The sequence below is a fragment of the Poecilia mexicana genome, unplaced genomic scaffold, assembly GCF_051168715.1.
Source record: "Poecilia mexicana isolate PSO_F unplaced genomic scaffold, ASM5116871v1 scaffold_13, whole genome shotgun sequence".
Lineage (NCBI taxonomy): Eukaryota > Metazoa > Chordata > Actinopteri > Cyprinodontiformes > Poeciliidae > Poecilia > Poecilia mexicana.
In genome coordinates, this window is record NW_028263382.1 from 23,618,164 (window position 1) to 23,638,388 (window position 20,225).

Here is a 20,225-nt window from a genome sequence, read left to right on the forward strand (position 1 = left end):
TCAGCTATGAGTTAATCTGACGTGCCATCATCAACCTTTTCTTTTGCAGATGAGCGTCGAGGGGAAAAAGTGCCACTTTCCATGCCTATAGTGCTACTAGAGGTCTAGATTGTTATGCTAGAGCCACTGATAGATGACTAATCTTCCTTGACCCAGATTTTGACTCCCCACCATAATCTAAATATGATTTCTGAGAAACAAAATAACAGAATAAAACCTCTCGCAGTCATGTTAAAGTGTAAATAGGATAGGTTTGCAAAAGACTATGCCACAGACCGCATATAGCTTTAGCAGTGAGCGGGTAAGGAAACAGAAAATGGGCCCTGGGTTCACAAAGTTGTTGCTGTTTCTGTTTACACACAGACTTGTAACAAAAGTGCATAACGTGCTCTGATTCATTTTATTTTGAACAGAAGACAAAAATAGGATATGCAGATTCTAAAGGATATAAAGACATGTCATTTTTTTCTTTCCTTTTTTAAATTAACAAAAAAATAAAAAAATGACAACTTCTCCCATCAGATTGCTCCACTTAATAAAGGGAAAGAAGATGGAGCAATGTGTTTGTATAGGAAAAAGTCATTAGACAGACACCATTCAATGTTATTCTAATGATCAAGCATACATTTTCTAAGACAAATTTCAAGTGGTCTGCTTTATACCTTCTAAACTATGTTTTTGTCATAAGTACATTTTATAATGGTATAATCTCAAGACTCAGTATCTGCCACACTTTTTTTTAGTTTGCATGTAAAACAATTTTATTATGCTTGTGTCCTAGTACATTTTTCCGTTGAATGCCAATGACATGGTTTACATGTCTGGTGGAAAGATTGCTTCGGTTTCTTCACAATTGTCTCGGCGTTTAGCGTTTGCTTCAGCAAGACTTGAAATTTCATGTCTTGTTTTGAACGGTTAAACAAAACTAAGTTAGCTTTTACTGTTGAGTTACAGCACTGATTTAAATCCAGAGATTAAAAGGCAAATTGTCAAACAAGTATCAACGGGGGGCGGCGTGCTGTGCTGTGCAGAGCTAGAGCGAGAGCCTTGTATACACAAACCATAAGCCCTCGACAAGCTATTAGGGGTTCAATTCAGGACACTGAGGCCTTTTGCTTCGTCTCTTTCCCCCGTCTTTATATGTCCACTCCCTGATTAGCAATGCAAATAAATCCACTACTGTCACAAAAAAACCTTAAAAAAAAGATTTGCTAGCGTCAACTTGGATTCTTAGAAAATTTGGTACATGTACATATAAATTTAGGACTTAAGTTAATATGATAATTAGATTTGGTATAATTCTGTAAAATTTAAACTGAAGTAGTTTCTGAAGGATGACCACATATGTAGTGACGAATGAGAGCCACAATTTTTCTTTTGATGGTTACAGAAAGGGCTTTGTATTGCATGGTCTGGTTCTGCACTGCATTGTGGTTTTACTCTCTTTTTGATTTGCACTTTAAACCTTCACTAACTAAGCTCCATCTAGGCACAGGCATTGCATGTCAGCATAAGCTGCACATTTTTAAGTGTGTGGTTTGTGTTCATACTTGACACTTATGCCTATAAAACTAAACCAACAAAGAGCCCTAAAAACGCTGCTATTTCCAACTTTTTTTTCCACCTTTGCAACGCTTTCAAACAATGTGATTTTTCTTGAGTTTGCCTTCAAAGCTTCAGAAACTTTCATAACCTGGTTCCTGAGGGATCAGTCCAGTTCAAGCTGGATTGTCAGCGCATTACAACAGAGTTTCAAAATCACATCTCTGAGTGGCATTTTTCTTGTTGTTGTGAAAGCCATTGAACATTTACCAAAACATAATCCGAATGTGCCACGTTCAAACGAAATGATAAAACAGGCCAAAATTTTAGACAATCGTATCTATTTTCATGTGTTTGTACCTCTGCTTTGGCCCTGAATAGATATGATGTTTATCTGAAAACCCCCAGTGGACGTTCTCACTGCAGTGAAATGATAAATGTGAGAGAAGGTGATTTGCATGTCAAGATCAAAGCTCGTAAATGTCAGCTGATCTGTCCGCCACAAATAGCATCACTGGGGAGTGTGGGCAAGACGTTAAATTAATAACATAAGGGAGTAACGTTGAAAGAATCATCTTACAGATTCTAGGCTATGGCTGGGGACATCTTTGATATCTTTGTCATGTCCTTGTTTGAGACTCTGACTCACCACGCACAAACACGCCAGTGTGTCTTTTTCTTGGAAATCTCATTAATCCTTTATCTGCGGTCTAAATATCTGAATGACCCATTCATATTTCCAGCAGAAATATCAGCAAGAAAAATAGATTTGGAACATGGCGGTACAAAACGCTAGCAACAAAATAACACCAGTGACAGACAGGCCCACTCACCTATCTCAAAGCTCCCATCAATGACTCCTATTAGGTAGCTGGGGATGTCAAAGCGTCTTTCCAGCTGAGTTATTGTGCTCTTCATGTAGCTCCCCGACAGAGCCTTGGCAAAATAGGCGAATGACAATGCTACCAGAAACATCTGGAGAATAGAATGAGAGGAGGAGATAAGAGAAAACATTTACAAGAACAAAAAAAAAAAAAAGGATTTTGCTATTAGAACAGTGGCAGTTTGTGGATTGGGCACCATGCCAACGGCAACAGCTTTGACTAAGTTCATAATCTTTGAACAATTAGGGAAAAAAAGTCTTGTTTTAAAGGCACAAATGTCTAGGCTACTTAAGTGTGTTTACAGTTTATTTTCAATATGGTCTTTAAAAGAATATGACTTTAAATACCCCCAAATGTAAAGGTTATTGGTATTTTTTTGTCTTTGTAATAATAGAAAACTAAGGACTTTATTGAATATTGCGTAGTGCGCATAATTTGTCTCTGAAGTCAGAACTCTCATCTGGATGGTCACAATCAAGCGGGTTTAAGGTTTGATAAAACTTAGCACTCGGTGGTATTTCCCACTTCATCCCAACCTAACACCATTTTCTTTCTGTTAAGTGTAGCTCGTAAAACTGCAAAGTAGACTATTAGTAGATTATTACAAAGATTTTTGTGATAATCTACTAAGTAGATTATTACATTACATATCTGCTTTTTGTTAAAGCAGGAGCAAAATGACCCCAAGTCATGTGCTAATTCCTACCTAGCATGTGGTTGGTATGAATCATCAATCACAGCCAGCTCCCTTGTTATTAAAAAAAATGGTAAGTGTAAAACAACACCATCTGGAAAAGTAAAAAATGGTGAAATAGGGTGAAATAATCAACACGGTGTAAAGCTGCAGGAAGTTTCTGTGTTTAGATCAAATTAGTAATCTGGTCCTTGTTTTACTGTTCTTCAGCTTGGACAAAAGGGGAAGGGGTCTTCTCCTTGGCCTGCAATCAACTGCTCCACAATGCAGCCCCTAATGAAAAAAACGGTTTGTTTTGCAAAAGCAGAGGTGGGGGTGTCACAAGCTAGCATGTACTTTCTTACATATGTCTTTGACAGATGGAAGCAACACTAAAAATGAACATAGTCACCGATAATTATACAGGTTTGTCACCAGGTTGTACTATTAGCAGGTTTTATGTTTTTTTTCTGGGCTGCACAGTGGCACAGTTAGTAGAGCTGTTGCCTTGCAGCAAGAAGGTTCTGGGTTTGATTCCCAGCCCCAGTCTTTCTGCATGGAGCTTGTGGGTTTTCTCCAGGTACTCCGGTTTCCTCCCATAGTCCAAAAACATGACTGTCAGGTTAATTGGCCTCTCCAAATTGCCCCTAGGTGTGAGTGTGTGTGCATGGTTGTGTGTCTCTGTGTTGCCCTGTGACAGACTGGCAACCTGTCCAGGGTGAACCCTACCTCTCGCCCAGAACAATAACTGGAGATAGGCACCAGCACCTCCCAACCCCACTAAGGGACAAGGATGTAAAGAAAATGGATGGATGTTTCTTTTTGAGGCATCTTATGATATTCAGTCCAACTATTAAGAAACACATTTCCTTTCGCAACGTGAAAAATGTGATATTCTTTGTTTTGTACTCAAAGCAGGCCTGTTGATTTCTTGAACTATGATTTATTATTCCACAGACTTTGTAAGTAAAAAAATATAGTTAGTGGAATAAAAAATAAATAGACATTCCCAAGGAACATTTGGTGGCTTTGGTTGTTTTCCTTACAATGTATTCCAGTCAATTTACACCCCAAGAGAAACCCTGCACATGAGAGTCACATTATACACAGATAGATATGCTCTGACCATATACACAGCTGATCTTCTCTTATGAGACAGCACGTCACTGTAAAGTACACGTTAAATTCACAAAGTTACTTCCAAAGTCACAAAAACTAACAGCCCAGTTCCCTTTCAGCTGCTACTGAACTGGAATCAGCTGACTATGCAATTAGTTGTTGCGCAACCACATTAAATAAATTACAAAGAGGAAAAAAAAATACCCAGAATACAACTTGTTTTTTATATATTCAACACTCTTTACGTGTAACCTTAGCAGGCTGTGAAAGAAAAAAAAAGGTCTTAGCACATTCTCATACATAGCTTTCATTTACATGATTAAAGTGGAACAGAGCGCATCAGTGTAAACACATCACGCTGGCCACCACAATTGGCTCAGGGGCTTAAGCTATTACACATTGTCATGTGCATTTCCTGGGGATGCTGAGTTCCAAACAAGCATGCATATACATTAGTTTCCCCTTTTGATGCCAGACATTGCTTTTTCTAATGCATCAAACGGCCTTTGTTACTGTCCTTCCAAACTAATAAACAAGAGAAAGAAACTAATTAACAGGACGAGCCAGACTAGCCGGTTGGTTTGCGTCAAGACAACCCCACATAAGCATGCATAAGCACTTACCATTACAGTAAGTTAGGCCTTTCAGTCAGTATTTAAGAGTTTACTTGAGTTAACTGATGGTTTTACCACTGTGTGTCTTTGTGCTTCAGCAGACGAGTTGTTATTGAATTATCCTCTACGCCAGGTCATGGAAAAACAAGTAAATGCTGTTTGATTTTTTATTTTTTTACAGACTGTACCTTTTTACTCCCTGAACTTTTTCAAAGAATCAAACTTTGAGAAAAAGTGTAAAAAGCATTAAACTTTTTTACAACCACAATGTTTTATTGGAATATGACAAAGATCAATGCAATGTAACAAATGATTGTGAAGTGGAATGAAATTTATATGTAGTTTTTCAAGGTTTTTGCGAATAAATATTAGAGAATTCTGAATTGCAATTTAATTTGGCAACTTAACTCTAAAATCCCAATGTAAAAAGTCCATCTGTATGTAATCTTAACTCTTAGCCTAATGTGTTAGCTTTGGATCCTATAAATCTGGCAGTTGTGAAGGGTTGTAAAAGGAAAGCTATTGTTGAAAGAAAGGCCCAAAGAAGCCAATTTGCAGTTTGCTAAAAGGAAAGTAGGGGACACATGAAACATGTGGTAAAGGTTTGCTCTGATCTCAATGAGAACAAAATGTTAAAAGTTAAAGTTGCATTAACACTTTAGGAAAGCACTTTTGCCAATGTGGAACTTGTGGTGTGTGCTTTTAGAGACCTAAAACCCTAGAACTGCCAGTGCTTTTCTATGTTCTGTGCCTTTTGAGTAATTTTGTTTTTCTGGTTGTTTTTTTTTTTTTTTGGCACACTTTCTTTTAATCTAACTTAATATTACAAAAAACTATTGTTCAGTCTGACTTGAGAATGACTAGAAATGTAAGGAAGAATGGTTGATAGATCAAATTGCGCAGGCTACTTCCGCTGAACGTGGCCAATTCGTAATTACCACTAATCCTAACATGCATGTTTATGGACCGCGTGTGGTAAGTTGAGTGCGTGGAGACGGCCAAATGTTAACATGCAAAGTCCAGAGAGACAAGGATTTAACCTGGTAACCTTTGGTGACCTGTAACCCGAGATGACAGTGCTCACCCTACCAAGCCAATCAGCCTCATCTAGAGTTCAGACCCCGAACCAGTTCAAAGAAAGAAAATGGAACATCAAAACTCAAAAAAAAAAAAAAAAAACTCAAAGGATAGAGACGACTGTTTGGAATTCAATTCATTTTATTTTATTTGTCTAAGCCATTTGTGTTGGGGGGCTGTACCATCTGGCAGCTCTTTGCAAACACAGTGAAAAACACCAATCATCAAGGATTAAAGATGTGACACAGCGGCATCAAGAGCAGATTAGATTATCACTGTAAAACACTTCATGTCCACGTTAGAATCACAACTCCCAGTATGATCCACTCTTGACAAGACTACTGTTAAAGCTTCCTAAGTCAACACAAATTTTGCATACTAAAAAAATTGTCAAAGTAAAATTTAAATAATTCTTGGGAATTTAAAGGAGCCATTTATTCCTAAATCATAATTCCAAATTATCTTTCCAGTTTAAGCACCGGTACAATTTATTTATTCAGTCCTGTTCCTTTTATTGTGAACCTACAAGGTATTAACAAAAGTTTTTAACTAACAATCACAAAGAACCAAAAAAAATAATGTTCAAACTACAAGGGATAAACAACACTATCTAAAAGTGAAAAAAATAGTTCTCAGTTTCTGTCTTTTGCAAGAAATAAATGCAAAATGAGGCCACACTGAGACATTGTGGCACCACAGTTTTTAACCCATTTGGAGGAATTAACAAAAGCGCAGAATAATACTGAGTACCGGATTAGAGTTGTAGCGAGCTGTGCCATATCCCACCCAGTCACCCGGGGAACTAAACAATTCTGAGAAGAAATAACTCTGTCCTGCCTCAACAGTCTGTATTATGATAAGCTGCTTGAACACCATTGTCTCACATCACTTTCATGTCGGGGGGGGGGGAGATCTGCCAGAAGGATTGATCTTGTAGAGGGCTTTTGCTAGGACTGTTCATTTTTCCCCTATTTATTTACCTTTTGAGAAGTGTGTTTGAAGCTCTTGGTTAGAAAAGACAAAGAGGAATAGTCTGAGGTAGACTGGGAGATTGCCATTATGCTTTAGAGAAATTTATAGAGAATAAAAGGCTGATCATTGCTAGATGAGAATAATAGAGTAAATCTTGCAGAAAAGATACGCAGCCAAGAATATGGTTAGCATTTAAAACATGTTTGAATATATTTTTTTTATTATGATTAAAATGATAAAATGTAATGATTTTTTTAAACATTTAATACAGTAACCTTTTATTCAAAACATGCCATTACTGCGTAGATCAGCCGTCTGATACTCCAGTCCCAGAGTGCCGCTATCCTCCAACCCCAAACACTGAACTAAATGACTGAAGTTTTTTCCTTGGCAAGCCAGCATGTTTTGCAAAGGCCTGATTATTAACCAGTCATTTAGTGGAGTTGGAGCACTGATGCATCCAAAGTTGCAGGACAGCGGGACTGGAGAATATAATGTTTCTGAAGATGGTTTTTACTATCGGACACAAAGGCAAGATCTGCATTTCAACAGACCAAGGGGCAGATCTGTAAGGAGCTGTTTGTTACGCAGCAACAGGGCATCCACGAATTAGAACAGCTTTATCCATCATAGGCTTCGTCTTACTAAGACCAAATGGGTTTGGAAGCCAAACTCAAAACTTTACATTCATTACACTCACATTTCATCAGGCAGTTCTTAGAAATGTTCTTACTGTGGTAGGGTACAACTGTAAGAGGCCAGAGGATTTTCCCTTCGCTGTTTCAAACCACGTGGCTTCACTGCCTCTCTAATAAAAGAAACTATGATGACGTCTAATCCTCATGGTGATTACTCCAATGCATCCTTTTATCCACATTGAAAAAGCAGTAAAATAAATGTCCCAGATTACATTCTTAGATAAATATAATGGTCTGTTTTAATGTGCACATGCAACTCATGAGTCATTTTAAGAGAGAGGTTGATGTTAACGCACTATGACTTCAGGTAGCCACAGAATGAATCCAGTCAATAGCTCAATAAAACCTGTGCAGGATTCCATAAAGTACTCCTAGTATGAACTGACGCGGCATGCAGAGTGTTCTCTGAGCTTTTATTTTATTTTATTTTATTTTATTTTTTGAGATTCAGATCAGAAAAAACTAAATAAAAAGCTCACCATTCTTATCTGGGAAGTCAAAGGTCTCTGAACCAAGCCAAACTCAATTTGCTGCTTTATGCAAATCATGCTCGAAGCTGCAGCAATAAACTTATTTGTTTGCACTTCTGATAGTTTGCATCACGTGTAAGCAAAGCCACGCATAGTATTGAAGAACGTGCAGTCGGTGAATGGACCTCTGACCCACTTGCTGTGGCAGTTCATGTAAATTCGGTATCAATATGTTCACTTTATTGAAGTGAATTGACAACTTTTGATAAGTTGACAAGCATTGGTCAGAGTAAGCCTAGTCCATATTTTATTGCGTTTTTTTTTTTTTTTTTTTTTAAGCTTAATAGGCTCATGATGGATTAACGATTTCAAGGAACTGAGCTACTGAGAAATGGTTCTTGTAGAGAATTATTACAAATGCAGACTTAGAAAGCACAGATGGCCTGTGATCCTTACAACTGCAAAATGATACATAAGTTGGGTGTTAATACCGCGCTATGATCAGAAAGGAGCTGGTGTTTACTGCTGTGGAAATCAAAGCTATTGAGGCTAAGTGAACACAGGCACCGGTTTAGCAATGGGACTGGTGTGGAGGAAAATCCCAGTAAGACATAAAGCGCAAATGGCAACGTGAAGTAAAAGCACTAATTATTCTTTATCAGATGGTTTTGTCACTGCTTCAGTGGATTACATTAAAGTTGAATCAGAATGCATTTGACTTGAGTGCCACATGTAGCAGAGCAGGGCTCTCTTCGGTTTTGTTGTTGTCCTTCAGGCTCCAACTGCGTTTTGTTCATGGCCTCCAAATGTCGAGTAATAACAAGACCACAATTTTTCCAATAGATTCTAAAAGCTATTAAAGTGTGAATCGTGTCTAAGTGCTCCTACATCAAAATGTACACTTAGGTAGACGAGTAGATCTTAAATTCAGTCACTCCTCTGGATTCTCCCATCAAGCAAATCTCTAACGTAAACGTCTCACCTGCTGTACAGTTTTTAGGTGGTTTTTAAGGACTGAACCTTGAAAGGATAATTACTCGTGAACCGGCCAACAAATGTTATTTTGATGATGACACACTGAAAACTCTGATGGCAAGTTTCTTTTTTTTGTTTTTTTTTTTTCAAAAGAGTGAGAGCTCAAAAGCGAAACATTACTGAGTAAAATAGGATTTTTTTTTTTTTATAAAGATTGTATCTTTGTTAAGAAATTAAATTTAAAATTACAATTGCATCCCACTTATCACCATTTTTCCCCCCAGAAGAATATATTGTAAAGTTGCTGTAATTAGGTTATTTACTTAAAAATGTAGATGTATAGCTACTAGACAAGCATGTGACTCCACAACAACACTTAAATCAGCACACCGAACATGCTGGTTGAAGAGCAACAACCCTAGCGTTCTGAAAGATAAATCAGCACATGTACCTTCAGACTGGTGCATGGAGAGCCACTGGGTTTGCTGTTCGTCTCGTCACTTCGTCCGTTCTCCTGCACACAGTCTTCCTCGCTTCTGTCCTCCATTCTCCAGATATGTCTTTGTGTCTCCTTAGCAGAGGTCTCTCGCTCGGTGCAGATTCTTGGTATTGAGGCATGCAACCCTGCAAATGGATAATTCAAGCATGTGACCCACTTCTCACAGCAAAGGGGAAAAAAAATAAATAAATAAATAAAAGCAGGCAGTACAGAGGAAAACTGACACACAAACTGAAAAAAAAAACTGCCAGTGTTTTGTCCTGAATATCTTCAGGCTTCAGTCACAAGTAAAAAGTCAGCGTTGTATTCAGCCTGAAGGACGTGCATGTGCTTTCAGAACAAAAGCTTTTTGTTTCAGGTTAACTATTTTAAGCTACAATATCAAACACCGTGAGCTGAACATTCCAGCCAATCAAACTCTGTACCTACTTGTATTGTTCACAGCAGTAACTGAGATCATGAGACCAAATATAATGAATCTTAAACCAGGACTGTGAAGTCTGGTAAAACCATAATCTTCAGCCTAAGAGCCTTAGTGCAGTGAAACCAAATATAAACAACGTCAGAGGGGATTTCATTTACTTTTGAGATTGACAAGGTGAATATCTGTCACTTTAATTCCTGGTTCTTGACCTTCAAGTGTGGGAAAGATTGGAGGAAAATTTTGGAATTAAAATAAACTGAAATCTATTTCTGTTAAAACTACACTCACCAGGTGTTATGTCATGTACACTGGCTCAGCTGCTTGTGGATGCAAATCAGCCAATCTCAAGGCAGTAGCAATGGACTTAGTCATAGCAAAGCTGTCTCTCAGAAGTTTGACTACTTAAGCATTTGGGGTTGCCATGTCCTGGATGACTGGGAATCTACACCAACATATAAACCTAGAAAGCAGAGAACTATTAGCGTCTCTTAGACTCGTACATCAAAAGCAGCTGAGTTAGACTTGTCATAAGTAAGCTGAACTTTGTGCTAGCTAAATCAGCTTACCAACATGCTACCAACAACTAAACACATTCCCTCACTTTATATTAACTTCTTACTTTTTAATGTCATAGAAAGCTCAAAAAAGCTGAACTGGATGGAATATGAAATGGACAAAATATACAAGGTTTAAGTGTACTATGTGCCTTTTTGGTCTACAAACATAATAGAATATTTAGAAGTGTGGGTTTGGCCCAGTTATTTCTGTCAGACTGTCTGCAAACACACGTGCACCAGGGAATTGTGACATGCCAATGCTGCGCTTCAGAGTCACAGGAAAGCATCATTGTGTCACCCTAAATAAAGCTTCACTGACATCAACGTCAACGTCAGCGACATTTACGTGGATGAAAGCCGGAGAAAAGATGGCAAGAACAAATAGAAATCATCCAGAAACTTTATCACAACTAATAGTTGACCTGGATTTTCAGACATTATTATGAGCTGAAAAAAAGTAAGTATGGGGAATGTAGCTTAAATAAGGATTGATAGAAACAACAACATTTAAAGACAAATAATCTGGCTAAACGTTAATCCTAACCTCAAGTGTCAAAATTGAAGCTGATTTGTCAGGGATTTTCATTTTTCTAGCCTCAAGAAAATGCATTCGGCACAGAAGTTTTTCTGTGCAGGATTTCTTGAACATTGCAGTCTTTTCTTTTCTGCAAAACTCTCTTAATGTGAGATTGAAATGCCACAGCCACAGCATTTCAATCAGGGTTTAGACTTTAAGTGGGTCAGTAGTACATTGGTTCTTTTCATTTTCAACTTTTCCTTTTAGTGATGGTGAAGTGATGGTTTTGGAGAGATTACTCTCTGGTTCATTCTACTCGGATTGTGCTAACACAATGTGAATTTTAAGACCAGCATGAGTCTTTAGAGGTTGGTTAAATCTGGTAACAAGGGCGTAAATCCCATCTCATTATTGGGGGGTGGGGACCATAAAAGGGAAATTTTTTAAGAGTAATTTTGGAGGTGGGGGTCTGCAAAGTTATAGTAAAATGTGGTTTAATTAGCAATGAATAACAAAAGTGTTTTTTCTCAGTAAACCTGTTGAGACCCGTAGAAGTCAAACTAAGATTCAAATGTTGCTTAGATATGAGTTTGGTTCAGAGTCACAGATCTTGTCTCTACTACACCTTTACAAAACTTAAAGCTCTAAATAAAAACAAGTTTTAATAAGTAACTCCACTTAATAAAATTCCTCATAAATATTGATTTATTGCAGTGGTTCTCAATACATACAAGTCAAGTGTTATTTAAATTATAACTTAAGTTGCTTTAAACTTTTATTTTATTTTGTTGTTTTTTTTTGGGGGGGGTGGACTCATGTTAAAACCTATAAATATGTAGGAATTGAATATTTGGGAAGTATCATAACTTAAACTTAAAGGTCAGCACCAGATTTTTCTAGAAAAATATTCAGATTTTATTTTGTGGTTTTAAAGGCTCTACGTTGAAGATGGTAAGAAATAAAGGCATACTTTATTTTGTTTTACTGTCAGCTGCAGTAGCCCCTCTGGTCTCGTTTCCCTTACTTAGCTCGTGGCTAGTGCTAAAGCTCAGCCGCTCCCTCCCATTTCAAACTCTTCTTATTAAAGTAAGAGTTAAGAGAGCTAGAAATAATTGAAATATTGGCTACCTTCGACAGAAAAAGGAGCTAAGTCTATGAAAGCAATGTGGCAGTTTTGATTTCCAAGGCATAAGGTGGCAGTTTATCATGATTCAGCCAAAGTAATGAAATAAAAAACTGTGGCTGATTTTTATTGTCGATGTGTTTCTTCCTATTGAGCAGTGAAAGTAAATGTACATGTCTTTTGCTTTAAGTATTTATTAATTGGAGGGTTTTTTGTTAGTGCTGCAGAGCCACAGCTAACAGCTAACAGCTAGCTCCTCACTTTAGCGGCTCTAACGGAGCCTTCAGCAGCGCTGCTGTTGCTCCGCCTACACTTTGGACTGAACCATTGTTCTAACAATAGTGGGGGGGGGACCTAAAAATTAATTATTATTTTTTTCTTAGATGAATGGCAGATTTACTTCATTCTTTGTTTCTATTTCCTTTTTTATATTGATATTGTTTAAATACAAGGGTTTCTTTCATGATTTCTTTGGGGGGACAATTCTAGACTTTTCCAAGATTCGGGGGTTATTTGTCGATAAGTTGGTGTGTAACAAATACATTATTTCTGTGCTGAAGGAATTCCAGCATAAGGAAAACCGCTCCACCATCCCAGCCTACTCTACATAGACATGGCAGCAATATGTATTATAATTTTACTTTATAATCTCACTGTACTAACAACTTATGTCTTGTTTTCTTTCACCCCTATTTTTATTTTTACCTCTGTCTCCCAATACAAATGATCTCTTACCGCTCTCCTTTATATTATTTCACATATTAACTAAAGTCATATTATGTTGTTGGACAAAAAAAAGGTGAGGCTGTCACATTGGTGAGTTAGGATGATATACCACATTTCCAATTACTCTCAACTGATTTTCTTCGCTCTGACTTCACGTCGTGAACAAACCAATGAGGCTCACTAACTGCAATAGGTTCAGCTGTTTTATGTGAAGCAATACAGAGGACAAAATATGTGTTTTTTTTGTATTCTGTCAATGATTACATGACTCATTCTTGTTTTGAGCACACATTTAAATGGAAACACAAAGACTCAAATGCACGTGCTTTCTGAGCCGCCTTAAAGACCCTGACAACATTTTTATTATCAAAATAATACTAACAACTGAATGTTTCTGCTACTGCTTGCCACTGATTGCTTTTTCTGCTTGTCTTCCATTCTCAGTACCAATTTTCTGGCTTAAGTCTTTCTCTGCATGTCCATATCTCCAAACAATGTGTCTCCAGATCTCTGCTCTTTGGCACTGATAACCGCTCTGCGGTAATTTCTCAGAACTCTGCCTTGTGTCGCATCCTCATGATTCAGCTGGATTTATAACGTAATTGCAATTTTAGACAACATGAAGCTGGAAACAAACCCGTGAGCAAATACTTACAAGGTACCATCCCTCTTAAGAACAAAATCGACTGGCATTCTGCAACTGAGGATCTTACTCACACCAGCACTTGCTCTTATTGTCAGGAGGAGTTTTAATCAATACAGACAAACTTCCCGTAGTCCGCTGAGCTCCGGTGCCAAGGAAAGCACCAACTACTTAGGATATTAGGATTTTAGGCTGATTTCTGAAAGGGGTTTGTGAAAACCTTTGGGCACTGAGGCTCCTTTCTGTGATTCCACAAGTTCAATAAATGAATTTCAAACTATGCTTGAAATCATGTATCAGTGCAGAACAATTCAGTGCTGGTCAGACCAGTTTAAGTATTGTACATTTTGAACTGGAGGGTGGAGGCACAAGGATTAATTAAAGAAATGAGATATGTCTTTTCCTTTTTTGTTTTTAAGTCCCCCTCCTGGTGCCCTGTGCTGAAAGCCCTGTCTCCTATAACGTAATGTTTGAGCGAGAAGATTCAAAATTTTTATTTCCGCTATCTCTTTAATCCTGCCAGTTGGTCAAACTAGATATAGAATATTACTTTGAGCTTGTTTAAAAAAAATAAGGCAGCAATGTTAGGTCTGTTTCACCCTTATTTAACCAAATTAACATGACAACTGATTTTATAAATAAACTACTATAAACAACAAACGTCCCAAGGTGTTTACAACTGATTTGCCAATTAACCTACTGGTGGATTTTTCTGTGGATTTTTCATGATTATCTGGATGTTCACAGATTTTTTTACACATTGTATATCTTAAATATTTGAGAAGAAATGCAGGTTGGAAAGCTGTAATGTCTAGGCACCAGCCTACTTGACGCCCTATTGGCAAAGCCAATCTAAAGAGTAGAAATAAATAGGCCTACGATAGATATTTGACAATTTCTACTGTTCTACTGTTCAGTGAATATACCTTACTATTCATTGTGCATATCTATGAATATTAAGGTATATTTAGTGTCAGAAATATTAGCTAGGCAACTGTTTAGAGCAGGTCTCAAGTATTGTTGCATTTTAATAATTCAAGGGCAGCTGTGGTCCCTAAACCGCACAAAGACCAGGGGTCAGTTGTATACCTCCTTTAATAACACTTGTGTGAGCGAGGACTGAGGCAAACGTAGAGGACTATGGAAAATGATACAAGTTTTACATGTGTGGGGTCAGTTGGACCCCATTTCTACCTACAAGGGTTAAAAATATTATAAAAAATTAGGTGCAACCGGCGTGTTTAAAATTCTTTATACATCTGTGATGATGTTAGCATGCCTAATATTCCAACATCACTTATGTCAGCCTTAAACATTATTCTGTTACACTGAAAGTCTAATCTTTTGAACTCTTATTGAAAGAAAATGCCATAAAAAAGAGAATAACTTGACTTTTAGAAGTGCTGGGGAAAAAGAAAACAAACTAAGAATTGATAGTTCTTTAAAAGTGAGCGTTGGAGATTTGCTTTACCTCATCTAATGTCCTCACTTTGTGAGGAGGAAAGATAACTCTAACCTTGACTGTCCTTGTCACGGTTGCAGTAGTTTTAAACATTTTTAATTAATGAATTACTCTGTGCGACTTCAGAGAAGTGGTTATTTTTCTTGTAGCAATTTTAGGACTCAATAGATATCAGCCTTTCTTGAGTGGGATGAGCAACTAAGACGGAAAATAATTTTAATTTTCCCTAGGGAGGATTGATAAAGTTTTATCTTATCTTATCTTATCTTAAATAGCCTACAGTTTACGTCATATAGTCTTGGTTATTTTGATGGTTGAATACATTTTAACTTTTTAAATTTTAGTTTAGTTTTGATGGTTATTGCCTATACATTGCCGAATAAAATCCTAAAAGTCAGAAACTGAAATGAACATAACTTCACCCAGGACGTAACTACACAAACATGGGGAAAAACTATTGATACAACTGGCACGAGGAAATTAGATTTTCCGAGTATTCAAGTATCCAAGCTTATCAATAGGAAACTTAGGTGAAGGACAATATGTGATAGAAAAAGTGCAGAAGTAACAGGGACAACCGCGTAGGTTTCACTGAGTGCTGTGTTCAAACACTGTAATGGAAGGTTTAGTGGAAGGAGAAAAAAGTGCAGTAAGACATGTCACCATTTCTGAAGATGCTGATTTCACTTCCAGCCTAAATGCCATCTGTGCACATCACCAAAAGTAAAGTAACTGATTTAATGACCATTGTCTCACTGTGTTTGATCCGCAAACTGATAGATAGATAGATAGATAGATAGATAGATAGATAGATAGATAGATAGATAGATAGATAGATAGATAGATAGATAGATAGATAGATTTCGAATCTAAATCTGCAAAACCAAAATCATGCAGGACTATGCATGCTTTTTGACTTAAGTTTAGTTTAGCTCTTACTTGAACGTCTTAGTCTTTTAACTGTTTTGTCGAAGTTGTTGTTTGCTGAAGTGCGAGAAATAAGCTGTTAATGAGAGCAACAAGGTCAGACGTGTGAAAAAGCTTCAGGCTAAACAAAAAAAAAAAAAAAAACCTGCCTGTTGCCATCTTTAATTAAAGACGCTCCGACTCCCTATTTTTTTTTTCAGCTCCGTTTTCCTTTCAAAGAACAGGGTGACAATAAACTGGAAAGACAAAAATCACTCACCTTCAGTGTCCTTATTTTCGGCTTGATTGAGCGGCTCGGATTTCCCCGCCAGCGAACAGTCAAGAGTCTTCCTCTTCCTCAGCAGCTCAGTCCGCTTCAGTCAAACTTCTCATGTGGAAGGACAGCTGGAACAAACGCCGATTAGGATCGAAATGTGTGTTCGCACATTTCGTATTTAGCCGAGCCGCCTAATCCGACAATAAGAAAAGGAATCCCAGCCTTTTGACACACATCCGTGGAACATGCAGGCGGGAGAAATGAGATGCGCGCTTCCAGGTGAGATCCCGCCGCCTCCCTGCAGTCACACTGATTCTGCAGACGGGCAGGCTGGCAGCCAGCAGCCTTCGGTACAATAAGCTTTCCTTGACAGAGAGGCGGGAGTCTTCATCAGAGCACCTTTCTCCCTCTCTTTCTCTTCCTTTTCTATTTCTTAACCCAGTTTTCATGCAGCTTTGCCTCCTCCCGTCTCAACCTTCCCTCCTCCACAGCTTTATAGCAGTTCTTTTTAGATTACAGTGTATTTATTGTTACTCTAAAAATGAAAAAAAAAATGTTGTGTCCTAGTTGAATTTTTTTTTTTTTTTGGCACGTGATATTTTTCGCTGTAATTGAACAGGGCGTCATGAGGCTTAATTGGTAAGGTTTGTGTTAGCTAGAGCTCTGCCTCCCATGGTTGGAATAATTTAATAATAAATAGGCCTTGTGTCTGTGAGTGTGTTGTCATAGCAATATCTTTTTTTTTATTATTGTTATTAATTATTGGGGTTGCACCAAACAAACTACTGAGATCACACCACCGTCCAGAACTCCCATGCTTGTTAAAGATCTGTACAAAATCCTTAAAATAAATTGTTGCTATGGAGACATATTGACCCTAAGAGGGCACTTTTCGCTGCAGTTCTGCAATAAGTAGATATGGGCATTTTCTAAGCCCCTCCCACCCTGACCATCCTCACCTGTACCTTATGGTGAAATACACTTGAGTTCTGACTAGTCCTCCCTTCATTATTGTGGTATTAAATAGTTTTGGTGATTCTAACACCAAAATTAGTGGAGGAGTTTGTTCTGATTTAATTTCAGACAGTCAGATAAGAAAACAAAATTCGAATATGTGTTTTTATTCTGTGTTTGGAAACTTCTGGCTATAACTTTATATTCTCATACATAAAGTGCCTTGCTAAACTATTCTTTATTGTCACAATGCAGTCACAAATCCTCAATTTAAATTGCTGTGATGTTCTTCATAATATTATATGAAAAATAATACAAGTTAATAAAAATGTGATTATTACATCTTAATTTCTATGGAATGGAAAACCTCAGTTACTATGAAGTTAAATGAGCAAAGCCTCCGTCTCACATTTTCGGATAGTCCGGTTTGGAAAAGCATGATGGAAATAAATCATTGGGTTGATAATAAATTTAAGACTTTGTTTATCACAATCTCATAAATCTCACAATAATTTAGGATGAGTTTCAAACTACTTTAAAACCGTAATAAGCACTTGCCATAAATTAAAATAAAAAATATCCCTTCTTCCTTGTTACTAATTTTGTGGTTAAAATTTATTTTTGATAATATGCTGTTTAAAGTTGGGATAAATCTCACAAGGAATCTTATATTTCCTACCTGTTTGCCCCGGCAAACCATTTCAAGGTAGTAGGTTGTCATTAACATTTTAAATAATCTAATTTTTGTTACTTTCACTGACTTCAACCAGTAGCTTTTAACAATTCAATGAACAATTAATAATTATTTAATATTTAAATATTTTTAAGGTATGCCTTAATTTCATGTTATTTTTATTTTACATATAATAGGAAATATAAGTCATTGTTATTGACATAATCAGTAGTAACGCCTGAATATGTGTGCAAGAATTAATATTTTAGAGACCCATATTTATTACATAACTTAACTTCTGCTCTTTTGAATAATAGTTGGATATTCATGCAGGGGGCATGTATTTGAAAAAATCTCATTTTAATTTTGATACTATTATGGACGGATGGATATTTCACTGCAATGTGTGCAAAATGGATCTTACCATATATTTTATCCCAGGAAAATGTCATCACAAGCTAACAATATCTAAAATAAGTAAAGAGCACTTAAAATGTAATTGCTTCAATTTCTAGAATTTGCTTCTAAATAACAGGGCAGCCTGTGCTTGTCAGTGCATGCTCTGTTACGTTACAGACGAGAGTTATGATTAATGGCCAGCGGCTCTCTTATTTCCTTTTGTGCATGCTATCAGCTGTCCATCTGGTTTGCTTGGCTTTTTCTTTCTCCAAAAGAACGGTTGTCACTTTTGTTTCTTTCAAATAACAAAGAGCAAGTGAAAAAAAAAAATGTTTTCATGGCATGTTTCAGTAGCTACCCCCACATTTTGGTCATTTGGAGCTTTACTCAAATCCAGCTATGCAAATTGAAATTTAACTATAAAAAGTTATATTTCAGGGGGAAGGAAGGGGCTTGTATTAATGGCTTCTCTTTTTTCTAAATAAAACCATCTAGTGTATTTTTATAAAAAATAAAGGTAAATCAGAGTCTGGCTGCGTGTTTTTTGATGCTTTGTTGGTCAATACATGCTAGATTTACAGCCTGCTGATATGTTATTTAAACTGGGTTAAGTTACATTGCAAGCACTTTAAATAAAGATGAATGCTTAAAAGAGAAGTCATTTAGAGGTAATATATTAGTAGCATACTACTACTACTATATTGTGTTTGTCAGCTTTTGTTTTGGCTGAGAATTTAATTTAAGACAGGAATGAGTGTAATCACTCTGAACTGCTCCAGTTTTTGTCACTGATGGTGTGTGCTCAGTGGTCCCTGTTTTTGTGGTGTCGGATTTAAGTCAAGCTGTGTTCATAATCCACTGGGTTAAGGTTAAGAAGGTTAATTGGGGAAAAAGGAATCCATGAAGGGGAAAAAAGAGAAAGTGGGAAATCATCCAGAAGACAGGTCTATGATGAAAGTGCGGAAGATATCATACAAGGATTCAAAAAATGGGAGCAGACAAGGGAAAAAAATGCAGGCAAAAAGGAAAAAGCTGCCTTACATGTATTCACATCGTTCCAGATTAGTACATTTTACACACGCATAATAACTTATGGCTTGTCCGCAAACCACGTCGATGTTAACGCGTCAGAAAAATCAGAGAAAAACCATTTGCTAAAATGTGTATCGAGGGCTAACGTATGCTATATTTTAGTCCATTGCGTGGTTGGATGGAAAAGGATGTCTCATGATATTTAATACTCTCACTGGGTAATTCCAAAAGCTGACACAAAATCGATCAGACAAGGAGGGCTTCAAAGAGAGTGCCGCTTCAATGAAAACAAGATTACCAAAGGGATTACTTTTGATCTTTTCTGGCACCACATACTCTCAGTATGTCAGCTCCTCTATATCTAAGTTACTCAAGGCAAACGACGATATTCTAATTTCCATGCAGCATGAGTGTGAAAGTTAAGCATCATTTGGTCTTCATTGCCGCCAACCTTTTGGCTTTAGTGAGAACTGCACACTGAAGCAACGCGAAGACAGCATCTCAGGAAAAGCTGGACGTGGATTTGAGAAACATAATTAAGGTCTAACAGTAACACGCTGCAGGAATGGTTAGTGTTTTTTCTATGGGGGAGAGAACACTGAAGGGACCACCAAGACGCCCTCTTGCACAGTGTCATCTCCAGTATACTGGGTTGGTTGCAACAGCAAACCTTTTTATCTACGGCCTCAAAAGACTCCAAAGAGTTGCCAGAGTTGTGTGTGCGAGCCTAAGAAACTTATTCCAAGAGTCGTCTTTCTTTTGGCTGACAGAACTAGAATGTTTTATCATTATTTGTTGGACAAGTTGAAGCTAAGGATGATATTCTATTTGATTCTGTTTTTCCAGACTGGGTTGATTTGTAAATCTCCGTGCTATGAAACTGTTGCTGTGACAGCTTTTGTGTTTGAAAGTGTGATCGTTTTGATGGGCCAAAGATTTGAGGAATTTTCTCTGAAGCTGCATGAAAACCACATCTCGAATTTCATAAGGATAGATGAGCTGGACTTGC

The 20,225-nt window shown here is 37.3% G+C and overlaps 1 protein-coding gene across 1 annotated transcript in view; it reads right to left on the reverse strand.

Moving 5' to 3' along the window:
• The window catches only part of slco1c1 (solute carrier organic anion transporter family, member 1C1), a 34,062-nt gene extending 17,814 nt beyond the window's left edge, over positions 1 to 16,248 (reverse strand). The window contains exons 1-3 of the mRNA XM_088011900.1: positions 16,162 to 16,248; positions 9,476 to 9,648; positions 2,376 to 2,517 (exon numbers count right to left, since the gene is read on the reverse strand). Coding sequence (XP_087868026.1) covers positions 2,376 to 2,517; positions 9,476 to 9,571 — 238 coding nt within the window. The 5' untranslated portion in view covers positions 9,572 to 9,648; positions 16,162 to 16,248. The remainder of the gene's footprint in view (positions 1 to 2,375; positions 2,518 to 9,475; positions 9,649 to 16,161) is intronic.
• Positions 16,249 to 20,225: the final 3,977 nt, after the last annotated feature.